The sequence below is a fragment of the Brachyhypopomus gauderio genome, chromosome 2 (genome assembly GCF_052324685.1).
Source record: "Brachyhypopomus gauderio isolate BG-103 chromosome 2, BGAUD_0.2, whole genome shotgun sequence".
Lineage (NCBI taxonomy): Eukaryota > Metazoa > Chordata > Actinopteri > Gymnotiformes > Hypopomidae > Brachyhypopomus > Brachyhypopomus gauderio.
This window is the reverse complement of record NC_135212.1, coordinates 43,902,530-43,927,626: the sequence shown is the minus strand read 5'-3', so window position 1 is coordinate 43,927,626 and position 25,097 is coordinate 43,902,530. Positions and strand designations below refer to the sequence as shown.

The following is a 25,097-nucleotide window of genomic DNA, read 5'->3' as shown; positions in this document are numbered from 1 at the left end:
CTTTAATGGTGACGAAAAAATAATAATATCGCAAATATAAGATTAGCATTTTGCATTTTACGTTCCTAATTTGTTTCTGCAATACTTTCCCTCTTTTGCGTTTCTTTCTTTTCTTTGCGTTTCACATTTTATGTTGCTGCTTTTTTTTTGCAATACTTTCTCCCTTTTGCGTTTCTTTCTTTTGTTTGCGCGTCACTGCTTTTCTTTGCGTCTCACATTTTACGTTCATAATTTTTTTTTGCGCTTCTCTCTTTTCTTTGCTCCCGGTTTTACCCTCTGTGTGGGGGCGGGGAAATAGGCGTGGCCTAGAGCGAAAGGTGTGCTGTGAACGTTCAGCGTCATCAGTTGAACCACACAGCACGGCAATTTGGTTACTGGTATCATGGCAGACGGTCGCCCAGCTGGACCACAGGTATATGCGTGCAGACATAGACATCAGGTGCTAAAGCACCACCAACTCTGCCCTTTATCAACGAAAGTGCCCTTTTAAAACTTCGTTTAAAATATATATATTGTTATTATTAACATTTTACTGAGGTCGGTTTGAAATGATCTTTTGAAAACCTGAGCGAATAAAAACAATGCCCTGAAATGCGCCACCACCTCGCACACACCCGACCTCTCTCTTACTTTAACACCAGATGCGCTGCAGCAGCAGTTCAGTTCAGCGAGTGGAAGGAAGCTGAACTGACGCTGAACGTTCACAGCACGCTCTTGGCCACGCCTCTTTCCCCGCCCCCACACAGAGGGTAAAACCGGAACAAAGAAAAGAGAGAAGCGCAAAAAAAAATTATGAACGTAAAATGCGAGACGCAAAGAAAAGCAGTGACGCGCAAACAAAAGAAAGAAACGCAAAAGGGAGAAAGTATTGCAAAAAAAAAGCAGCAACATAAAATGTGAAACGCAAAGAAAAGAAAGAAACGCAAAAGAGGGAAAGTATTGCAGAAACAAATTAGGAACGTAAAATGCAAAATGCTAATCTTATATTTGCGATATTATTATTTTTTCGTCACCATTAAAGACCCTAATTTGACTCCATACCGCTGCCCAGACTAGAGAGGAGTAACAGATCTCGATAGGTCACAGTTCTCTGTGTAACACCTGTTTAACTTAACAAGTCAGTAAGCGATTGGCTAAGGCAGCGTTATGGTAGCCAATCAGAGCCAGTGTTTTTACACGCGTGCCGAAGCATACCCAGTGATACACCAAATGGAGAAGAAGCAGAAATGGCAAGTCAGGAGCAAGCCGAAGAAAAATTAGCATTTTCAAGGTGGCGATATAAATATTATTTAAGAAAATACTTGAAGTTCCTGAATGTCTACCAGACTGGGTATTTTATTTATTTAATTAAGAATAGAGGTTTTATTGTTAAGTTTATTTCTGTTCAGTTGTCTCAGGTTGAGAGAATTTAATAGATGTAAATGCACTTTATATAGTGTTTTTTATACAGAGATTTGGGATTTTAAAGGATTTTATCCTGCACTGGTCTGTTGATGTGCAATAAATATTGGGGGTAGTCATGACCTGGCGGTTAGGAAACTGGTCTTGTGACTGGAGGGTCGTGGGTTAGATTCCCAGACAGGCCATGACTGAGGTGCCCTTGAGCAAGGCACCTAACCCCAACTGCTCCAACTGATTGGGGTGTAAAAATCACAATTGACAAAATATGGCACATTTAATTTATCAAAAGTTAAACACCTTTCTGATCTACTCATTTTAACTGACTGAAAACTGCTTTTTCAAAAAAAATCCTTATTCATTGGCATATAACTTTTTTTTTAACTGTAACGCAAATAGTTACTTTCCCTGGTAACGAGTTACTTTTATTATAGAGTAATTCAGTTACTAACTCAGTTACTTTTTTGAACAAGTAGTGAGTAACTATAACTAATTACTTTTTTAAAGTAACGTTCCCAACACTGGTTAAAACTGCTCTGGCTGTGTTTGAGGACATTAACGCTTTTTGTACCTCTGTGTGTGGGTGTAACGTACATTGATTTTGGAAATATGCTTTAAGAGCTGACTGATAAAATGAGAGCCTCTGAGTTAAAAGCTGACAGATTAGATATTTATTATACTATATGGTATACAATAAAATACATCGTATCCTATAAATCCTTCTCACACATCTCCCATTCTGTCACCAGGTTGACAGTTGAATCATTTGCCTGACGGAGCATTTCTGTGTGTGATAGTTGAACGATCAGGTCCGACAGGGACAACTGGGTATATTGGAGTAAGCGCTCCATCTACTGGTGATGCGCTGCAGAGTCTCTGAGCCTGCAGACTTTAGGACAGACACATGCACATGTTCCATGGTCATCAAAAGAGATTGTTTAGAAAGAAATAACTATTCCTGTTCATCTTTGTAGGACTGAGATAGATTCATAGATATATGGGGAAAGGTTCTTGAATATGATAATAAACAGACTGTGGAAACCCTCATGTATATAATTACATATGAAAGGACCTGACAGACATGCATATGTAATTTGTATACGTACATGTACTTATTCCACTGTGAACAAGGTTGTTGCTGCATGTCTGCAGGAACAGTCACTGTTTGCAACAGTTTATTTGAAGCTCAGAAACATTACAATTATTCAGACATACACACTACTATTACTGTTTCCCTTCTCACTATTATATCGTTCTAGCTCGGCAGTAAAACCACTACCCCTTTATGTATATACAGTATATAGTACTATATAATATAGATTAAACTATAAAATGTGCTTGTCTCTCCCACTCAGAAACAGAGAACTCTCTTCATTTACATAGAGCTAAAAGTATTCTGCAGGTGTTTCCGGAGTGAGAGGAGGTTAACATTGATTAATGGAGTGTATAATCTGTAGGGGAAATCTCCACAGCGCTCCTCTCTGTGGTCCTGCACTGCCCCCTATTGGTGATCAATGTTACCATTCATAGTGCAAATGCTGAATTAGAAAAAAAGAATCCGAACATTTTATACACTAGCATGATCAATTTACAGTTTTTTTTACAGTATAGGTTGTTCAGTTGACAATGTGCATGTATTTTTTAGAGGGGAGATCACAATAATTACAAAGTTTTTAATCTAATATAGAGGACATGTAATGTAATGTAATGTAATGTAATGTCTGTATTCCAGCACAATGAATCATTTCCAGAGACACTGCTTTGTTATGCACTTTATTAAAGTTCAATTTTGTTCTTAAACACAAACGCAAGATGAAGTTTCTCTTTATACTGTCAGCACTAATCATTCACTACACATCAAATTACTGCTTCTGTTAGTTTTTGCCTCATTTTATAAAAGTATTGAAAAATGTACCAACTCTCATCTGGTTCACACAAGGCATTTAGACATCTGAATTTTCCTTGATGCAAGTTGAGATCCAGCAGATACTTCACATGTTATGGTCTTGTCGTTTTTCCACTCTGAGCTCTGGATGGTCAAATAGCTGCTCAGTTTGAATTTGTTATTGGGTTGCTGCTGTGCAGAACCAGTGAGGACTCCACTGGTGACTGGGTTCTCATCCACGAGCCAGCGCACATCAGAGAAGCTAGTGGCCATGTCACTGACCCCACACACTAGAGTGACCCTATCAGACTTCAGCTCTTCACTGGACGGAGGGAAGAGGGTCAGAACAGGAGGCGGCAGAGCAGCGTCTGATCAGAGAGAAGTTTGGAGAAAAAATACTGTCAACGGAGGAAAGTTCACACTTTATCTGTATAACCCAGGCATCCATCTAGGATAGAAATGAACGAATGTATTCATGATAAATAAGCTTTTACCTTTATTTACCTGTGTCTTAATAAGACAGAGATCATATGAATCCAGTTATACAAAACCATAAGTAGATGATTTTGTATTAACTGTTCAAAATTAACTCACAATATAAGAATATTTGAGGAATGTTCCAGAAATTACAGGTTAACACCCAACCTATAATCACTACATCATAAAGACTGAAATGTATTTCAAACATTGCTGAAATGTCTGTTTCTGTGAAAATTCAATCACATTAGCAGTTTTACTAAATCAGTGTTTGCTGGAGCAGGTGAAGAGTTTATTACCTAATGATTATACATCTGTCCATACCAGCTGTTTCTATGGCTACTGGTAAGCTCTTTAAATTAATAAACAAAAATTTAACTTTACAATAACATTTCTGCACTCAAGAACAACAGCTTAAATCACTGAATATTACAGAAACAAGAGAAAGGAGGAAAACTCACCAGTGATCTTCAGTGTTGTTCCTTGGCCGAACACCACAGTGCTACGTTTCATGTCCTCCCTCGTACAAGAACCTCCTCAGTTTCAGGAGTGAACACAGTGATGGTGAAGTGTGACTTTAACAGATTCCCTTACGCTCCCACATCAGTCTGGATTTATTCCACAACTCTGTTTTGCCCAAATATATGAAAACAATTTTCCTTTAGAGAAATCTGTATGTTTGGTTCGGATATATTGCAGTTACTGTGTGTCCCGTAGATGCAAACTGCATCAAATAAAATTGATATTGTGAGTATTATGAGACACCTGTATATCACTGAGAAAAAAAGACATTATAAAATAATACCCAGAATTCCTCAAATTTGCTAAGTGGTAAGGAAATCTCAAACAGATATTTGGAATTAGACTAAAAAGAAGCGATTCCAGTGTATCATGTCATTGTTTTTAGTTGTAAATGATCAAAACTATTAATAAACAAGTCACTGCACATTTTCAGTGACAAAGTAATTAATGCTGCTGATTGTATTTTTTGTAGTTAGTAGAAATCCTGATCATATATTTTAAAAGCAGTAGAAATCTATATTCAGACGTAGTCTTCATCAGCACTTCCTTTACATAATTAACGTGTGTGTGTTGGAAGTGTTCTGGGATGGTGATGTAATGTGTGAATGGAGGTTATCATGAATTACAGACCCATCATTCTGTCCAGTGGATCACACATGTGTCATATTAGTGTGAAGTCCTGTAACACTGCATGTGACCTGCCATTGGATAATATGACTGATCTAGTATGTATCTGATCACACTGATATTATTAAGGCAGCAAGTGTTGGATGTACTATTATGTAAAATAAATTAGTTAAATGTGAGTCAAACCTTCTATAAATTATATGTAACTGCCAATAAAATCCTGTAAATATGAGTTAATTTTTGCCTGAAGTGCATTGATTGTCTATGTGTCAGTTCCTCAAGATGTTTGAAAGGAGAAGTGTATGTGAGCAGTGAGGAGGTTTTTGTCATGGTGTGAATCACTGTGATACGATTTTACTAACAGAGCTGTCAAATGTCTGACAGTAATAAAATGCAGAGTCTCCAACCTCCACATTATCAATGACCAAATTGTAGTCTGATTTAGAAGAGTGTGTTGATGTGAATTTTGAAGAGGAGAAACCTGACCCATAACGAGGAGAGCCAAAGCTGTGATAATTTCTCAGCACATACTGTGGAACTCCTCCTGGTAGCTGCTTATACCAACGTGCTTCACTGCCCGTCACTGTACCCAGATTACAGTCCATAGTGGCCTTCTGTCCTTTAGTCACCGTGAGAACAGGAGGCTTCTGTGTTACCACGGTTACACCACTGACACCTGCAGTAAACACAGCATCCACATTCCATTAGCTCATCCTTACATTAGAAGTGTGTAAATGTTGAGGAGCTGCAGTGTGGTGAGATCTTACATGAGAGAGCAGTGAAGAGAGTGCAGAGTGCTGGCAGCATCTTGGCTGTGTGTGTTGAACTCTGTGCTGAGTGAAGAGACCAGAGGCTGGAGGAGCAGATGAAGGAGACACTGTGGGGCGGGGCTATAAGAGAGGTAGGAGGGGCATGGGGAGGGGCCTCTCAACAACACACACCTTATGTGAGGTCCTGCGCTGGTGTTTTTTTAATAATATATTAATGATTTTCTTGCATTATAACAACATATTGTATAGTGATTTGCCATATATTAATGACTCATCTTTTCATCTATTTTCAGTACACTACCATATTTACAGAAAAGCTTCTTCATTTACATACAGCTAAACATACCAGTATTCTGCAGGTGTTTCCGGCATGAAAGAGGAGGTTCACACTGATTAGGGGAGCATATAATCTCTTGGGGAAATCTCCACAAGTGCTCCTCTCAGTGTGGTTTCCACTGCCACCTAGTGGATAAGCATCATACATGTCGACCTCATGGAGCTGTTTGAGAGAACACCAAGAGTGTGCAAAGCTGTTGTCTAAGTATTGTAGAGTTACTTTGAAGAATATAAAATCTATGACTCAATATTTATCCAACAGCATTATCACATATGTCTTATTTTAATGGTCTCACACTACATGCTTTGTAAAATGTTGAAAATAAAAAAACAGCAGGTGTGTCCAAGCTTTTGACTGGTACTTTATATTTAATGGCATTTTACTGGTATTAACACTTGTAGCAAAAATATAAGTTGGTCATCAGTAATGAAGTTGCAGTTGTAACACTCATCATAAGGACTTTAGGACATTTATTCTGTGTTTATTTACAGTGTTATCTTTTTTTCATTTTTGTCTTTTTCCATGTTGTGGTGAATCATGTATTGTCTGTATTCCAGCACAATATTCACACAGCACTGTATTCCAGAATCATTTCCAGAGACTCTGCCAGAGCCTCAAACCCCCTCCGCCACTTGGCTATGTCTCAGAAATTCTGTCCATAAAAGTTATGAACAGAGAAGGTGACAAAGGGCAGCCCTGGTGGAGTGCAGCTCCCACCAGGAACCAGTCTGACTTACTGCCGGCCATGCGAACCAAGCTCCTGCTCTGTTTGTACAGAGACTGGATAACCCATAGCAGTGGGCCCCATACCCTATACTCCACCACCTAATGACATCTCCAGTCGATGCAGCAGGAGGCAGTCCAGTGTCCAGAGTCCAGTGGTGTGGTGACTTGTATGAAGCAGGCTCACATGAGATGAGAGGTGAAGGCTCATCAATGTGCAGCACTGGACTGCAAGTGCTGGGTGAGTGAATGAAGACTGATGCACAAGAGAGGCAGTCGAGCTTGGCTTCCTTCTCCACAGCCCTCGCCCACGCTCGCTAAGGATTCAACCCAGGCCGAGCTCATGCAAATCGGAGAGATGACAGCCCCCAAGGAGCAATGGCAGAGCTTGTGTGAGTAACTCCTTGATGGGTCATCTGCTGAGGATTAAGAGCTTCTCTGTTGGGGTCTTTGCGTTAGTGAACTCGGGAGCGTCGGGAAACCTGATGGAGCAGAGCAAGGCAGAGAGACTGGGCGTGCCCCTGAAGGCCTTGGACACCCCAAGGTGTGTCCAAGCACTGGACGGCAGACCTGTGGGTGGTGGCATTATTCAATACCGCACTGCCTACTTTCATCTCACAATTCAGGGTCACGTTGAGCACATATCCTTCTACATCCTCACACACCTCGGTCACCCCGACGCTTGGGCTCCACTGGCTTAAGCTGCACAACTCCATCATTAGGTGGACCACGGGACAGATTATTAGATGGTCTAAACCCCTCACACGCATTCGAGGCAGACACAAATTTACTGTCCAATCCAACTCCATAGAGAGTCCCAATGTAACCAACCCCAGGCCATCCCTAGCCAGTATGAAAACCTGTTTTTAGCTTCGCAAAGGCTACCCAGCTCCCGCCGCATCGTCCGTGGGACTGCACCATTGTCCTGAAGGAGGGAACGACACCACCTAGGGGTCATGTTTATCCACTTCACCAGCAGAAAGAGTTTGCATTCAGAGAGGGAGACAGAACCAGCTACAGAGGTGCAAAGTATAAATTTAGCAGGGAGGTGTTAAAGGCTAAATCCAAGTACAATGCTCGTCTGAAGCAGCGGTTCTATGCTAACGACTCTGCCACCATATGGAGGGGGCTGAAAGAGATCACCAACTATAGGCCCAGAGCACCTCATTGTTCAGAAGATTTCAGACTGGCTAATGACCTTAACGACTTCTATTCACATTTTGAAGTCATGGATTCACACCCCCCATCCTCCACCCCCCACACCACAATACACTCAATCACTTTGGATTGTCCACCTGCCCCTGTCGCCCTCTCAGTCCAGGAGGGGGGTGTGAACAGGCTGTTTAAGGGGCTAAATCCACACAAGGCTTCGGGCCCTGACTCCGTGTCCTCTGCCACCTTGAGACACTGTGCTGATGAGCTGGCCCCAGTCTTCACGGGAATCTTTAACTCTTCCCTGGAGTCATGCCATGTCCCAGCCTGTTTCAAGTCCTCCATCATCGTCCCTGTCCCCAAGAAACCACGTGCCACAGGAGTTAATGACTACAGGCCTGTGGCCCTCATGTCCGTTGTCATGAAGACCTTTGAATGCCTGATTTTATCCCACCTCAAGTCCATCACCAACCCCCTTCTGGACCCCCTGCAGTTTGCCTACAAGGCCAACAGGTCCGTAGATGATGTCCTAAACCTGGACCTCCACTTCATCCTGCTGTATATAGTACTGTTGTTGTACATTGCCCTGTGTATTTTTATTCATTTTATTCATTCTATTTATATTACTTGTTTTTATGTTGCACCTTCATGCTGAAGCAAATTCCTAGTCTGTGAACCCTGTTCATTGACAATGGCAATAAAACTTTTTCTGATTCTGATTCTATGCCAAGAGGAGGAACGGGTTGAGCCAATATGTCAGGGAGGCTCTAGCTCAAGGCTACATCACTCCAACCACCTCGCCTGCCTCGTCCAGAGTTTTCTTTGATAAAAAGATGGATGGTGGCCTGAGGCCATGCGTAGATCACAGAGGACTCAATTCACTCTTACTGGGCTATTCCTACCCTCTGTCTCTAGTGCCGTTGGCACTGCAGCAGTTGCGGTCAGCGAATTTCTTCACTAAGCTTGATCTACGCAACGCCTTCAATCTCATCCGCATTAGACAGGGCAATGAGTGGAAAACGGCACATCCACTGGGCATTATGAGTACAGGGTTTTGGCTTCTTTTTTTCCAGGGGTTCATCAACAAGGTCCTGAGGGAATACCTGAAGATATGCATTATCGCTTATATCCAGGACATTTTGATCTATTCACAAACCTTGGACCAACTTGTTCGTGATGTACATGCAGTCTTGGACACACTCCTGCTCAATCATTTTGTCACATTACGGTCCCCGACCCCTCCCTTTTGGGTGTGTGTTTACGTTGTCTGCATCTACTCGTCTGCGTCTGTGGATCTCCGTGGGTGCGGTTACGTCTTGTGTTAATCCGTCTCACCTGTGGCTCGTCTCGTCATCACTTGGGGTTTATGTGGTTTGTCTATTTAATGTGCATTTGCGCAGTGTCCTGTGCTCATCGTTGTTTGAGTTGTACACGTTCAATGTTATCGTGTTTTATGTGCGCCGTCTGCGCTTTATTTGTAAAATTAAAAGTGACGTTTGTTGTAGATGTTGGACTCATGCCTCGTCCTTTACCCATCCGCCAGCATTACACATTTATATTGCCAGCTCGAGAAGTGTGACTTCCACCTCAGAGAGGTGAACTTCCTAGGTTACACCATTAGGCCAGGCTCCATACACATGCAACCTAGCAAGGTGCAGGCTGTGGTAGGGTGGACCCAACCTCACACACAGCATGAGCTCCAGAGCTTTCGGGGCTTTGTGAATTTCTAGAGGCAGTTCATTCGTTCATTTAGCCTAATAGCTAAGCCACTTACTGCCCTACTATGTGGGGGCTCTACTAAACTGGTTTAGAAGGAGAAGGCTGCAGCAACCAGATCTGAGTAAACTTTTCATAGTAGAGGTAGACACTTCCAACGTGGGAGTAGGTGCGGTACTCTCGTAGGGTTTCAAGAAGCACAGCATTAGCCCTGCAACTACGGGGTTGGAGACCGGGAACTGCTGTCTATGCGTCTCGCGTTTGAGGAGTGGAGACACTGGTTGGAGGGAACGCGGCATCCCTTCACATTCATCACGGATCACAAAAACCTGGAGTACTTGAAGAACACTAAATGGCTGAATGCGCGCCAGGCACGGTGGTCACTCTTTTTTTCTCGCTTTCATTTTCAAGTGACTTACCTGGGGAGAGGAACACCCTCACTGACGCTCTCCCTCGCTCATTCCCCGGCAGTGCCGAGTCGATGACTGAGGAGCCAGTACTATCGCCTGAGTGTTTAGTGAGCGCTGTGGACTGGGAGATAGACTGATCCATCACCGTTGCTAATCCCCATCAGCGTTGTCCACCTCACTGTAAGTACGTGCCTCCCGAACAACGCACAGCTTTGATCAGTTGGGCCCACTCATCCCTAAGAACAGGGCACCCAGGCTCAACCTGTACATCACAGCTGCTGGTGGTTCGCTATGGGTGGTTGGGCATGCGCTACGATATTCTAGCTCATGTGGCATCCTGCACAGAGACCACATACACCAGCAGCCGGTAAGCTACTCCTCCAATCTGTTCCCAAACAACCTTAGACACACATCACGCTGGACTTTATAACCGACTTGCTTCCCTCAGAAGGTAACTAGACCATCCTCGTAGTTGTGGACCGCTTCTCCAAGATGGTGCAGTTCCTTCCTCTCGCCGACTTTCCCATGGTATGGGAGACTGCTTAGACACGTGTTCCAGCAGTTCGGTCTACCCGAGGACATAGTGTCTGATCGGGGCCCGCAGTTCACCTCACGAGTATGGAAGGAGTTCATGTCGAATTTAAACATTACAGTGAGTCTGACCTCAGGTTATCACCTGCAAGCTAACGGTCAGGTGGAGCGGGTCAACCAGAAGCTGGGAAGATTCCTCAGGGCTTACTGTTGTGAACACATGGATACCTGATGCCCACTCCTCACCTGGGCTGAGTACGCTCAGAACTCCCTGGTTCAGTCCAGCACTGGTAAAACCCCCTTCGAGAGCTTGCTGGGTTGTCAGCTTTCCCTGTATTCTTGGAACTCAGCCAAATCTAACCAGCCTATGATAGAAAACTGGTGTAAGCGGAGCGAGACGGTCTGGGCAGACACCCAACAGCGGCTAGAGGCCGCTGTGAGACTCTTTAAACAGAAGGCGGATCGCAGGAGGAGTGAGGCACCTCCCTACAAGGTAGGAGACATTGTCTGGGTGTCGACTAGACTCGGCCCTAGAGGTAACCTGAGCGACTGTTATGCTGGCCCCTATGTCATTGGTGAATGCATTAACCGGGTGACCTATAGAGTCTGCCTGCAAGGGGATTGACGGGTCTCCAGTGCGTTCCATGTCTCGGCCTTGAAGCCCTTCTGAGAAGGACCTCTATGTGCAGAGGAGAAGACAGCCCCTCCTTCCACACTCCAGCTGCCAGACCGTTCCACTTATCAAGTGCGGCAGTTACTGGACTCTCAGCGACGGGGTAAGAACCTGCACTACCTTGTAGACAGGGAGGGCTATGGCCCTGAGGAGAGATCTTGGGTTCTGGATTCCCAGGTGCTGGACACCTCCTTGATCACCTCCTCCCATCGAGAGCACTGGACCGCCCTGCTCCTCACCGGCCCGGTAGGCCTCAAACGCATCTGCTGGAGGGATCCTTGTGGGAGGGCTCTGATATAATGATTGGGCTTGGAAGCCACCAGAGGGCGCATGTGCGCACTGATACACCTACACACACCCACATCAGTCCGTCACACGCCCTCTTGCACCAAACCACTCCCCCGGTCACAATAACCTAATTAACACCTGGCCACCATCTACTCATGCAGCACTTAAGCCCACAGGTTTTGCAGTCCAGAGCTGCACATTGAAGAGCCTTCGCCTTGCATCACGAGTAGCCTGTGTCACCTGCCTCTTTGTTATTGCTGTCTGGCCTGAGTCCTTCCGTTGTGATTACCATGGACAATAAAACTTTTAATTTACAGCCTCTGTCTCCTGCTGCCTCTATCCCCACGTCACGGTGGAAACATTCGATAATATGTAGGCGACACATAACTTGGAAGAAATAATATGATATATTTCTTCTCCTGTAAAGCCTTGCATGCATAAATATTTGATATTTAATAACATTGTTATAATCCAACATAGCATATTAATTCAAAATCCATTCAGAATTTTTCCCCTTTATCTGTAAAATTGTATTACCATTATAACTGCTGTTGTGAGACGAAGTATAAAATTTTCACCGACACTGCATAATAAAAATGTGTGATACCAGGTCATTAGTAGAACAGTAAAAACTCTATTTTACTAGTGTAGATATCTGTTTTCTACTGAGACAAGATTCCTTAAGAACAGATTTCAGAGCACTTTGTCTGTGTTTGTATGGAAGATTCTGCATACGTCAATCACTGTACAAACCACGTCCTCCCCCTGCATGTTTCACTGGACCTCAGTGAATGCAGGAGTCTCCATCTGAATGCTGGCATAATCCCTGCATCAGGAGCAGCACCATGGCCGGAGTGGGCCACTTTTTCAGCCCTGGAGTTTCATGCGCAAATCCGGCCCAAAATTATATTTCCATCCCAATCGGCCCAAACTAGAGATTGACATGAACCGGCCCATCGGGAATCATCCCGAATCTCCCGATTAGCCACTCCGGCTCTGAGCAGCACTAATCTAACCCATAATCCTTTGTGTAACTGTGCTCACAACAATCCCATATTGGTGTAACGAGGCACCCCCGAACACGGTGGTGTCGCGCTGGTTTCGAGGAGTGTAGGACTCAAGTGCAAACCCACTAAAAGCAAAAGGCAAAAAACAGCCAAACTGAAACCTCCGCGACAGCGGGAAAACGAAAACAAAAAACCCAGAGGGAACAACAGAAGAACTACACGGAGAAACTCGACGTGAGTATAGACCAGGTAAGTAAACAAACAAAAACACGCGGAAGGGAATATAACGCGTCTAAAGAAAAAACGGGAAAACGAAAATCACATGGAGAACGGCTCAACATGTCAAAAGGAGAAATAAAATAGATGAAGCTTAGGTAGGCAAGACCTAAGCTTCTACCAGATTACCTGTCAGCCTGTCCACCAGAACACTGGTAGACAAACCGACATAGAACAGAGAGGGAAGAAACAAACAGAACGTACGAGAGACAAAACCTGAGAACACTCAGGGGAGAAACAGAAGTAAACAGAGAAACGTAGCTACTGCACAAAGGCAAGAGTAACTGGCTTAGGCTGCGAGCGTGAATACAACTAACAACTTCAGCAAAGGACTGCTGAAGTTGCTCGCCTTAAGTAGGCTGCAAACACCTGCAGCCTATTGTGCCTGATTGTCCCCAGGTCTAGCTCGCGGGCTCCTCCTTGTGGCGACCGGAGGAACTGTCCTGGGTCCAACCCTGACAATTGGTTTAGATAGAAACACTTAGTTGATCTCAGCCATGCACTTTCCCCTTATTGATGAGATCAAGGGTTATAAAAATGCAGACAGAGAGAGAGGGTAACGTGTCTGGAAAGTGTCTGTGCAAAGCCAGCTAGCGCTGAGTAGAGGAGGGTACAATAGCAAAGGCCTCTGACAGCAAAGCCTCCACAGTCTGAGCTAAGGGTAGCAGACCAGAGCAGAGAGCAGCCTGGAGTAGACCAACCTGGAGCAGACCACCCTGGAGCAGACCACCCTGGAACAGACCACTGTGGAGCAGACCAACCTGGAACAGACCACCCTGGAGTAGACCACCATGGAGCAGACCATCATGGAGCAGACCACCCTGGAGCAAACCATCGTGGAGCAGACCAGCATGAAGCAGACCAGCCTGGAGCAGATTGAGGAACAATGCCAAGTTTGCCCTCTTGGCTGAAGTACATTTGGAGATGTTCACATGGCCAAAACTGATGAATGCAGCAGCATGCTGCTGGACCCAGGTTGGACTGGGGTGTTGTGGAGATGGAGCATAGTCTGAGAGGGTGCACCCTGGGCTTTGAGCTCAACCAAACAGCTTTCATCATGACCTTATCTGTCATTACGACAAGATAGTGGTGCAAGATTGGGCACCAGGATGGTGGACAAACCCTTGTGCATGGGCCCTGTGAGAGCCTTGTAGACACAGCCCTGCTTCCACAGCAAAGACACAACACCTGCCAAAACTGTCTTCATGACCAGACAAAAGAAGATCATGACCAGACAAGAGAAGATTCTCCTGAGGACATACAACACAGGCATCTGGTTCTCATTTGAGATGGTAATTGACTTAATAGGTAAGAATGAAATGGTGGATGGTCAGGTACGCAGAAGCTTGGATCTCATAGCAAAACTCCAGTAGGGCTAGAGAGTCAGTAGCTGGGATGGGTAAGTCCACCAGTGAAGAAGCTACAAAGGTAACACAAAACCCTGCATTCACAGGACTGACCGACCATCTTAGCTCTGAATCATTGAAGAGGTGGTGATTACTCATCTAATAACAATACAAGTCAAGAACATTCTTGTTTTACAAGTTTTACAAGTACTAACGACCACTGAAAGATGGCTGTTGATTTCCTTTTTAATGACTTTATGTGACTTTGAGTTTAGTTTTAGGCAGTTGTGTGTGTTTTCAGCAGTCCTCCTTAAAAGAAGCAGGTACATTTTTAATGATTGTATATGTGCTATATTGAGCATTCCTCTACAGACGTGACATCATCAGAGGTCTCAGCTTTGAAGATTTTTCTAACTAAGCATTTCTTCACCGGCTGGGATCATTAGTGTGTTTCTCCTCGTACCTTCAAAGGGTTTGGATCATGAGCTGCAGGCTGTACACATATGCAAGAGGAGATTAAGTTAATAATACTGCTAAAGAGCTTCAAAATTAGTGCTGCCAGACCACATGTGCTGCAAAGCAAAATGCAAGCTCACGCGTTGCAGAATGGACAAGTGTTGCACTACTTTGGTAGTAACAGGAATAGCCAGAAGGGCTATATACACCTCCCTACTCCGCCTCGTTTCCTACGACTCACCTCCCTGCTCCGCCTCCTGCCCTATGACCCACCTCCCTGCTCCGTCTCCTGCCCTCCTGCCCTAGTGTGGCACATCACCTCTGGTGTATGTGAATTGGGCAAGTGAGTTTTAAGACGCTGATATAAATGGCCATGGTTGTAGTGGACGAGCAATTAGGCAGGAAAGTGCCGGAACAGTGTTTCATGGCTGAGATCTGCTATCTCTCCAGGAGTCCTAGGGATTCTGCAGTCCGTACAGTAATCTGATTGGAGAGGGGGCAGTTCTGCTGGATCAGAGGAGACCACCCGTCCCTCAAACCCCCCAACACTCCCTCACTCACTCCCTTAGTCCCTTCTATCTTCCCCTAGCTCACTTATCACTTATCACCACAGACAGTAAGATCCAGTGTATACAGTGTATGTTTAAAGCACATAGGCTGTATTTTCTAACTATGACCTTGATATGTTAAATGTCTCCGTATAGTAGCACTGTGACAGAAATTATGTCATTCTTGATTAGGTCATGTCATTTAGATTATAAGAGATCATTATGAACTTTATGATTTAGTACTTTATGATGTCATTCTGATTAAGCAGAAGGACTACAATAATAAAAGCAGTGTGATTCAGTGCAACCATGTTTATTTCATGTTATGCTATACTCTGACCCAAGTTAGGGGGAGTGCAAAGGGTAAGAGCACTTTGTTTACTGGTTGTCACTAGTCGCCATACTTGGGTCATTTAGCTGTCTCTGCGTTCAACTGATAAATCAGTTGCTTCTGATAAAACCTAGGGAAGTCCATATTAGGAGATACACATATGTGAGACAAAGTAGCCTGCTGGGCGCCTATGTTTTGGACAGAGGTGGAAAGAGTACTGAAAAATTGTAATTGAGTAAAAGTATCATTACTTTACCTAAAATCTACTCAGAGTAAAAGTAAAATTACCCATCTTAAAATTTACTCGAGTAAAAGTACAAAATTACTTCATTTAAAATGTAATTTGAGTAAAAGTTACTTAGTTACTTTCAGTTATTTCATGCATGGATGACTCATGAACCAAATTCAGCACAAGTTGTTTTAATCAATTTCAAAGTGTATTTAAGTGCACATTCACACTTTCAAAAAGATCAGCTGGGCTCAGGAACATACATCCTCACAGAACAAGGACAGTCACAACCTGTACCATAAAGTGCAAACAATTTTCAGTCCTATTGTCCAACGGACAACACCATGATACGAATAAAGAAATTTAAATTACAAATTATTCAAAAAACAAAATGCACACAAAATTAAGTGCCCACAAGATGCCACAAATCAAACTAAAATGCAACAGGATTCACACTCACAATAAAATGCCCACAGGATCCCACATCAAAAATTAAAAAATGCTCATAGGATCCCACAATTTAAAAGTAAGTGCTCACAGGATCCAACTATTCAAAATATAGTGCCCACCGGATCCCACTATTCACAATTAAATGCCCACAGGTTGCCACAACTCAAAATAAAATATAAAATGACCACAAGATCCCACATCTCAAAATAAAACAAAATGCGCACAGGATTCCACTATTTAAAACGCTCACAGGATCCAACTATTCAAAATTCAGTGCCCACAGGATTCCACTTTTCACAATAAAATGTCCACAGGATCCCACAGAACCTGATAGAAGATTTAAAAATAGAACAATCTCATCCTTTTGGAAAAAAGTGCACCAGATTACGACCTGATTGAGACAATGGAAAGAGCACGCGCAAGGCAAGGCCATGCAATTGGCCTTCAGTTCTGGGACTCTGCCCGCATTTAATTTTTCACCATCAATATTTTTTTACTCAGTAATGTGAGGGCGTTCAAATGTAGTGAAGTAAAACTACTTGGGTCAAAATGTACTCAAGTAAAAGTAAAAATTACATATTTCAAAAACTACTCAGAAAATTACAAATTACTCATAAAAAGTACTCAATTACAGTAATGTGAGTAAATGTAATTAGTTACTTTCCACCCCTGGTTTTGGAACATGCTGTGCTTAAGATAACCTGCTTGCTAGACTTGCTGAATTGTGTTTAGGATTGTATATAAGCAGGGGGACTGCCCCCTTGTTTTCAGAGTTCTTGTTCTAGACGAGACTCTCATGTCTGTGTCTGTCTTTTGTCCTTTTAAATGTTTTTATACCTTTTAATAAATTAATCATTTTAACCATGTCTGAGTCCTCATCCATTTTCAGAAAATTTCCACAACACTACATCATGTGTATTTTGTTGTGTGCTGATCTGCTGTAGTTTGGCTGGCTAATGAGCAGGGTTGCTTATTAATGAATGAGCCATCTTGACATCTTGAAGTTATTTGATTTTAAGAACACTACGATATTATATTGCTGGTACTGTATTTTGAACACCAAACATTGAACAACACTGCACTCTTGTGGTAACTCTTGTGAACTGGAGCCACGTCAGCGAATGTGTCTGTGTGTTCGTGTGTCTCAGAACGCGCCGTTTGCTGAGAGTCCAGAAGGAACCACAGCTAGGAGCTGAATAAGACTGGTTAAGACTGCTCTGGCTGTGTTTGAGGACATTACTGCTTTTTGTACCTCTGTATGTGGGCATAACATACAGTGATTTTGGAACTATGCTTTAAGAGATTACTGTGATAAAATTAGAGCCTCTGAGTTAAAAGCTGACATATCAGATACTTATTATATATAGGCCTACTACTATATGGTAGGCTATACAATAAAATACATCTTATCCTATGAATCCTTCTCACACATCTCCTATTCGGTCACCAGGTAGAAAGTTTAGTCATTTGCCTGACGGAACATTTCTGCGTGTGATAGTTGAACGATCAGGTCCGATAGGGACAGCTGGGTATATTGGAATAAGCGCTCCATCTACTGGTGATGCGCTGCAGAGTCTCTGAGCCTGCAGACTTTAGGACAGACACATGCACATGTTCCACGGTCATCAAAAGAGGTTGTTTAGAAAGAAATAACTATTCCTGTTCATCTTTGTAGGACTGAGATAGATTCATAGATATATGGGGAAAGATTCTTGAATAAGATAATAAACAGACTGCAGAAACCCTCATGTATATAGTTACATATGAAAGGACACAAAAGACATGCATATGAAATGAAATGAATGAATGGTGCCATTTTGTCAGATTTTTACACCCCAATCGAAATTTGTCCTCCGCTTTTAACCCATCTGTGCAGTTAGAACACACACACTAGTGATTACTAGGGGGCTGTGGATCACACGTGCCCAGAGCGGTGGGCAGCCCTAGCCCGGCACCCAGTTGGTGTTAGGTGCCTTGCTCAAGGGCACCTCAGTCATGGCCTGTCTGGGAATCGAACCCATGACCCCCCGGTCGCAAGACCAGTTCCCTAACCGCCAGGCCATGACTGTAATTTGTACATACGTACATGTACTTATTCCACTGTGAACAAGGGTAACCTTTGACTGCACTGTTTGTTGCTGCATGTCTACAGGAAAAGTAACTGTTTGCAACAGTTAATTTGAAGCTCAGAAACATTACAATTACTCTGACATACATACTAATATTACTGGGGAGGGGGGAGGGGGGTTGTGCGTGTGCGAGTGTCATGCGGGCGACATGGTGCACCACGTTGGTGACCCCTGGATTAAACTATAAAATGTGCTTGTCTGTCCCACTCAGAAACAGAGAACTCTCTTCATTTACATAGAGCTAAAAGTATTCTGCAGGTGTTTCCGGAGTGAGAGGAGGTTAACATTGATTAATGGAGTGTATAATCTGTAGGGGAAATCTCCACGATCGCTCCTCTATGTGGTCCTGCACTGCCCCCTATTGGTGATCAATATTACCATTCATAGTGCAAATGCTGAAGTAGAAAAAAAGAATCCGAACATTTTGTACACTAGCATGATAGTTCAGTTTATATATAAGTTTTTAATCTAATATAGAGGACATTAATGTATTGTAATCCTGTGGTGAATACTCTGTATTCCAGCACAATAAATTATTTCCTGAGACACTGCTTTATTATGCACTTTATTAAAGTTCAATTTTGTTCTTAAACACAAACGCTAAAATGATTAAGAAGAAGATTAAGTTTCTCTTTATACTGTCAGCACTAATCATTCACTACAGATAAAATTACTGCTTCTGTTAGTTTCTGCCTCATTTCATAAAAGTATTGAAAAATGTACCAACTCTCATCTGGTTCACACAAGGCATTTAGACATCTGAAATTTCCTTGATGCAAGTTGAGATCCAGCAGATACTTCACATGTTATGGTCTTGTCGTTTTTCCACTCTGAGCTCTGGATGGTCAAATAGCTGCTCAGTGTGAATTTGTTATTGGGTTGCTGCTGTGCAGAACCAGTGAGGACTCCACTGGTGACTGGGTTCTCATCCACGAGCCAGCGCACATCAGAGAAGCCAGTGGCCATGTCACTGGCCCCACACACTAGAGTGACCCTATCAGACTTCAGCTCTTCACTGAACGGAGGGAAGAGGGTCAGAACAGGAGGAGGCAGAGCAGTGTCTGATCAGAGAGAAGTTTGGAGAAAAAATACTGTCAATGGAGGAAAGTTCACACTTTATCTGAATAACCCAGGCATCAATCACTAGAAATGAATGAATGTATTCATGATAAATAGGTTTTACCTTTATTTACCTGTTTCTTAGTAAAATAGAGAGCATCTGAATTCAGTTATACAAAACCATAAGTAGATGTTTTTGTATTAACTGTTCAAAATTAACTCACAGTATAACAATCTTTGAGGAATGTTCCAAAAATTTCAGGTTAACACCCAACCTATAATTACTACATCATGAAGACTGAATGTATTTCAAAATTCAGTCACATTAGCAGTTTTCCTAAATCAGTGTTTGCTGGAGCAGGTGAAGAGTTTATTTCCTAATGACAATACATCTGTCCATACCTGCTGTTTATATGGCTACTGTAAAGCTCTTTAAATTAATAAACAAAAATGCCCAATTTTCCTAAACTTTACAATAACATTTATGCACTCAAGAACAAAAGATTAAATCACTGAGTACTACAGAAACAAGAGAAAGGAGGAAAACTCACCTGTGATCTTCAGTGTTGTTCCTTGGCCGAATACCACAGTGCTACGTTTCACGTTTCCCTCATACAAGAAACTCCTCAGTTTCAGGAGTGAACACAGTGATGGTGAAGTGTGTCTTTAACAGATTTCCTTACGCTCCCACATCACTCTGGATTTATTCCACAACTCTGCCTAAATATATGAGAACAATTTTATTTTAGAGAAATATATATCTTTGCTTCTGATATGTTGCAGTTACTTTGTGTCTCGCCGATGCAAATTGTTAATATTATGAGACAGCTGTATATCACTGAGAAAAAAGACATGATAAAATAATACCCGGAATTCCTCAAATTTGCTACGTGGTGAAGACCTTTTAAAAAGATTTTAGAAATTAGACTAAAGAAGCAATTCTAATGTATCATGTCATTGTTTTTGGTTGAAAATCATCAAAACTATTAATAGACAAGTCAATGCGCATTTTCAGTGACAAAGTAATTAATGCTGCTGATTGTATTTTTTGTAGTTAGTAGAATTCCTGATCATATATTTTAAAAGCAGTAAAAATCTATATTCAGTTTGCGTGGATTAACAGACTAGTGTATTCAGACGTAGTCTTCATCATCACTTCCTTTATATGATTAACGTGTGTGTGTTGGAGGTATTCTGGGATGGTGATGTAATGTGTGAATAGAGGTCATCATGAATTACAGACCCATCACTCTGTCCAGTGGATCACACACGTGTCATATTAGTGTGAAGTCCTGTAACACAGCATGTGACCTGCAACAGAACAATATGACTGATCTAGTATGTATCTGATCACACTTATATTATTAAACCAGCAAGTGGTTGATGTATTATTATGTAAGAAAAATTAGTTAAATTTGAGTCAAACCTTCCATAAATGATATGTACCTGCCAATAAAATCTTTTAAATGTGAGTTAGTTTTTGCCTGAAGTGCATTGATTGTCTATGTGTCAGTTCCTCAAGATGTTTGAAAGCAGAAGTGTATGTGAGCAATGAGGAGGTTTTTGTCATGGTGTGAATCACTGTGATACGTATTCATTAACAGAGGTGTCCCATGTCTTACAGTAATAAAATGCAGAGTCTCCAACCTCCACATTATCAATGACCAAATTGTAGTCTGATGTAGAAGAGTGTGTTGATGTGAATTTTGGAGAGGAGAAACCTGACCCATAACGAGGAGAGCTCCAGTCATGAGAATTTCTCAGCATATGCTGTGGAACTTCTCTTGGTAGCTGCTTATACCAAAATACAGCTTTGTTTGTCACTGTACCCAGATTACAGTCCATAGTGGCCTTCTGTCCTTTAGTCACCATGAGAACAGGAGGCTTCTGTGTTAACACGGTTACACAACTGACACCTGCAGTAAACACAGCATCCACGTTCCATTAGCTCATCCTTACATTAGAAGTGTGTAAATGTTGAGGAGCTGCAGTGTGGTGAGATCTTACATGAGAGAGCAGTGAAGAGAGTGCAGAGTGCTGGCAGCATCTTGGCCGTGTGTGTTGAACTCTGTGCTGAGTGAAGAGACCAGAGGCTGGAGGAGCAGATGAAGGAGACACTGTGGGGCGGGGCTATAAGAGGTAGGAGGGGCAGGGGGAGGGGCCTCTCAACAACACACACCTTATGTGAGGTCCTACACTGGTTTATTTGTTTTACAATATATTAATTATTAACAACATTGTATAGTGATTTGCCATATATTAGTGACTCATCTTTTAATCTTTTTTCAGTACACTACCATATTTACATATTAACAGAAAAGTTTCTTCATTTACATACAGCTAAACGTACCAGTATTCTGCAGGTGTTTCCGGAGTGAGAGAGGAGGTTTACTTTGACTAGGGGAGCGTATAATCTATTGGGGAAACCTTTATGTGAGCACCTCTCAGTGTGGTCCTAAACTGCCCCCTTGTGGCAGTTTGCAGTAATATTCATAGTACTGTAAATGTCTGCTGGGGCAGAAAAAACTAATCAGAACACCTTGTTTGAAAACACCAGACTGATTGTATATAAATTAATAGTAATAAAGGCCTTTGCTTTAATGCATAATTATCTTCTTCTTCTTCTTTCGGCTATTCCTGTTTAGGGGTCGCTACAGCGGATCAAACTCCTCCATCTGACCCTGTCCTGAGTGTCCTCCACTGACACACCAGCCACTCTCATATCCTCTACCACTGCATCCATAAACCTCCTCTTAGGTCTACCTCTCCTCCTCTTGCCTGGAAGTTCCATCTTCAAGACCCTCCTACCAATATACCTCTCCTTCCTCCTCTATACATGTCCAAAACATCTCAATCTCGCTTCTCTAACTTTATCTCCAAAATATGCTACATGTGCTGATCCTCTAATAAACTAATTTCTGATCCTATCCTTCCTCGTCACTCCAAATGAGAATCTCAACATCTTCATCTCAGACACCTCCATCTCCCTCACCTGTCTCTTTGTCAGTGCCACTGTCTCCAGTCCATACAACATAGCAGGTCTCATTACTGTCCTATAGATCTTTGCTTTCATTCTAGCCAACACTCTTCTATCACAGATCACCCCAGAAACTTTATACCATCCACACCACCCTGCCTGCACTCTCTTCTTTACCTCTCTTTCACTTCCTCCATTACTCTGTACCCTCGACCCTAAGTAGGTAAACTCGTCAACCTTCAACAAATTGACTCCTTGTAACTGGACCTGTCCACCGTCTGCCCTCTCATCCCTCTCATTCACACACATGTACTCTGTTTGACTCCTGCTCACTTTCATTCCCCTGCTCTCCAAAGCATATCTCCATCTTTCCAAGCTCACCTCCACCTGCTCCCTACTCTCACTACAGATCACAATGTCATCAGCAAACATCATAGTCCAAGGAGACTCCTGTTTAACTTCATCTGTCAGTCTGTCCATGACAATTGCGAACAGGAAGGGACTCAGGGCTGATCCCTGATGTAGTCCTACCCCAACTTTAAACCCATCTGTCATTCCTACCGCACATCTCACTGCTGTCACACTGTTCTCATACATATCCTGCACCACCCTCACATACTTTTCTGCTACTCCTGACTTCCTCATACAATTCCACAGCTCCTGTCTCAGTACTCTATCATAAGCTTGCTCTAAGTCAACAAACACACAATGTAACTCCTTCTGTCCTTCCCTATACTTCTCCATTAACACTCTCAAAGCAAACATAGCATCTGTGGTGCACTTAGCTGTCATGAAACCATACTGTTACTCACAGATCTCTACCTCTCCTCTAAGCCTAGCTTCCACTACTCTTTCCCAGATTTTCAGGCTGTGACTGATCAACTTTATTCCCCTGTAATTACTACAGCTCATAAAGTCGTCCTTATTCTTGAAAATCGGCACCATTATGCTTCGTCTCCACTCGTCAGGCATCTTCTGACCTTCCAAGATTCTGTTAAATAACCCAGTCAAAAACTCCACTGCTGTCTCTCCCAAACATTTCCATGCCTCTACTGGAATATCATCTGGTCCAACTGCCTTACCACACTTCATTCTCCAAATTGCAGCCCTTACTCTTCCTCCTTGGTCACCTGGGGCACTTTCTGATTCACAACCTCTACCTCTTCTAACCTTCTTTCCCTTTCATTCTCTTGATTAAACAGTTCCTCAAAATACTCCTTCCACCTTCCCAAGACATTCTCCTCACCAGACAACACATTTTCACCTTTATCCTTTATCATCCTAACCTGCTGCACATCCTGCCCATCACGTCTGTCTGAGGTCACACTAAGTACCTTCCTAGCCACATCCCTCACTACATTTGAAGTCTCATTCCAGGTATCCAGAACACCACCACCATCACCCAGTACCTGCCTCCCTTCCTCGAGTCCTCCTCCTTTAACTTCCACCACTCTCTCTTCTTTAGAAACCTGCAAAACAACTTCATCTAACTCTCTTCATAATTCTTCTTTCTCCTCCAAATCACAACCTACCTGAGGAGCATAAGCACTGATGACATTCATCATCACCCCATCCATCTCTACACAGATCATCATGTCACTTATTCTCTTTACCTCCACTATACTCTTACTAAACTCATCCTTCAGGATTGCCCCTACTCCATTTCTCTTCCTGTCTACACCATGATAGAAGAGTTTGAAGCCACCACCAATGCCCCTGGCCTTGCTCCCCTTCCACTTGGTCTCCTGTACACACAGTATATCTATCTTCCTCCTCTCCATCACATCAGCTAGCTCTCTCCCTTTACCTGTCATAGAGCCCACATTCAGTGTACCAACTCTAACCTCCACCTTCCTGTTCTGCCTCTTCTCCTTCAGCTTCAGAACCCTCTTCCCCCCTCTCCTCCTCCTCCTTGTCCTTGTCCCAACAGTAGTCCAATTTCCGCTAATGCCCTATTGTACAACAGCACCAGTGGAGGTCGCTGTTAACCCGGGCCTCAACCGATCCGGTATGGAATTTCTATTTTTGATCCACATCATTTGATTTGGCATAGTTTTTACACCGGATGCCATTCCTGATGCAACCCTCCCTATTTATCCAGACTTAGGACCAGCACTAAAATACATTGGTGTGTGCAGCCCAGTGGCTAGGTTAAAAATGTGGAGCGCTTCACGGATTTGCATGTCATCCGTCTGGGTTTAGGGTGAATCGGGCACCCAGGAACCCTGGGGATGTCACGAATGAGACCATGCACCCCAAATTTGGTTTCTAGAGCTCCCTTGCCCCCTGGAAGGGCCCCAAAGGGCCCAAACTGGCCACAGAGAAGATTGGCCCCTGTATCTTCTGTAGGGGCTATGCTAATCTTCTCTGTATTGATCCAATTTTAGTATATGTGCTTCCGTAGCAAGCACGATTTAATGCATAATGGTATTGAAACAAATTTATTGTGCTTAAATTTGATTCTGTGATGTATAATTTGGGAAAGTTCTTGTGACAGGCTAGGAGTGCAAATAAAATAGGAAGCGATCATGCCAGTGGTACAAAGACAAGACATTTATAGACTGACGAATGACCCTCAGGTGTCGTGTATCCTAATAGGCCCCTCCCACCTGATGAACACAATGCAACAACAGGACAACATGAAATGCTGCAGATGGAGGTGGCCAGCAGGGGCCCTCTGTACTGTGACAGTTCTTAGACTACATCCATCCATCCATCCATCCATCCATCCATTAATTTTCATCCGATTTTCCAGGTCTGGGTCGCATGGACAGTATCCT

At 43.0% G+C, this 25,097-nt stretch overlaps 1 protein-coding gene and 1 pseudogene across 2 annotated transcripts; both read right to left on the bottom strand.

Moving 5' to 3' along the window:
• Positions 1 to 3,155: 3,155 nt before the first annotated feature.
• Positions 3,156 to 20,923, bottom strand: LOC143508352 (immunoglobulin lambda-1 light chain-like). 2 transcript variants are annotated; one of them, XM_076996802.1, is made up of 4 exons: positions 5,677 to 5,731; positions 5,252 to 5,585; positions 4,222 to 4,262; positions 3,156 to 3,651 (listed from the first exon to the last, which is right to left on the bottom strand). In XM_076996802.1, exons 1-4 carry the CDS (start codon positions 5,714 to 5,716, stop codon positions 3,329 to 3,331), a joined length of 738 nt encoding a protein of 245 aa, XP_076852917.1. In that variant the 5' UTR covers positions 5,717 to 5,731; the 3' UTR covers positions 3,156 to 3,328. The 2 variants fall into 2 exon arrangements, 1 of the variants encoding a protein (XP_076852917.1); XR_013129328.1 differs by lacking the exons at positions 4,222 to 4,262; positions 5,252 to 5,585; positions 5,677 to 5,731 and adding exons at positions 19,892 to 20,060; positions 20,584 to 20,923 and having other exon boundaries at positions 3,517 to 3,651.
• Positions 20,924 to 24,657: 3,734 nt separating this feature from the next.
• Positions 24,658 to 24,728, bottom strand: LOC143509014 (U6 spliceosomal RNA; annotated as a pseudogene).
• Between the last annotated feature and the right edge of the window lie 369 nt (positions 24,729 to 25,097).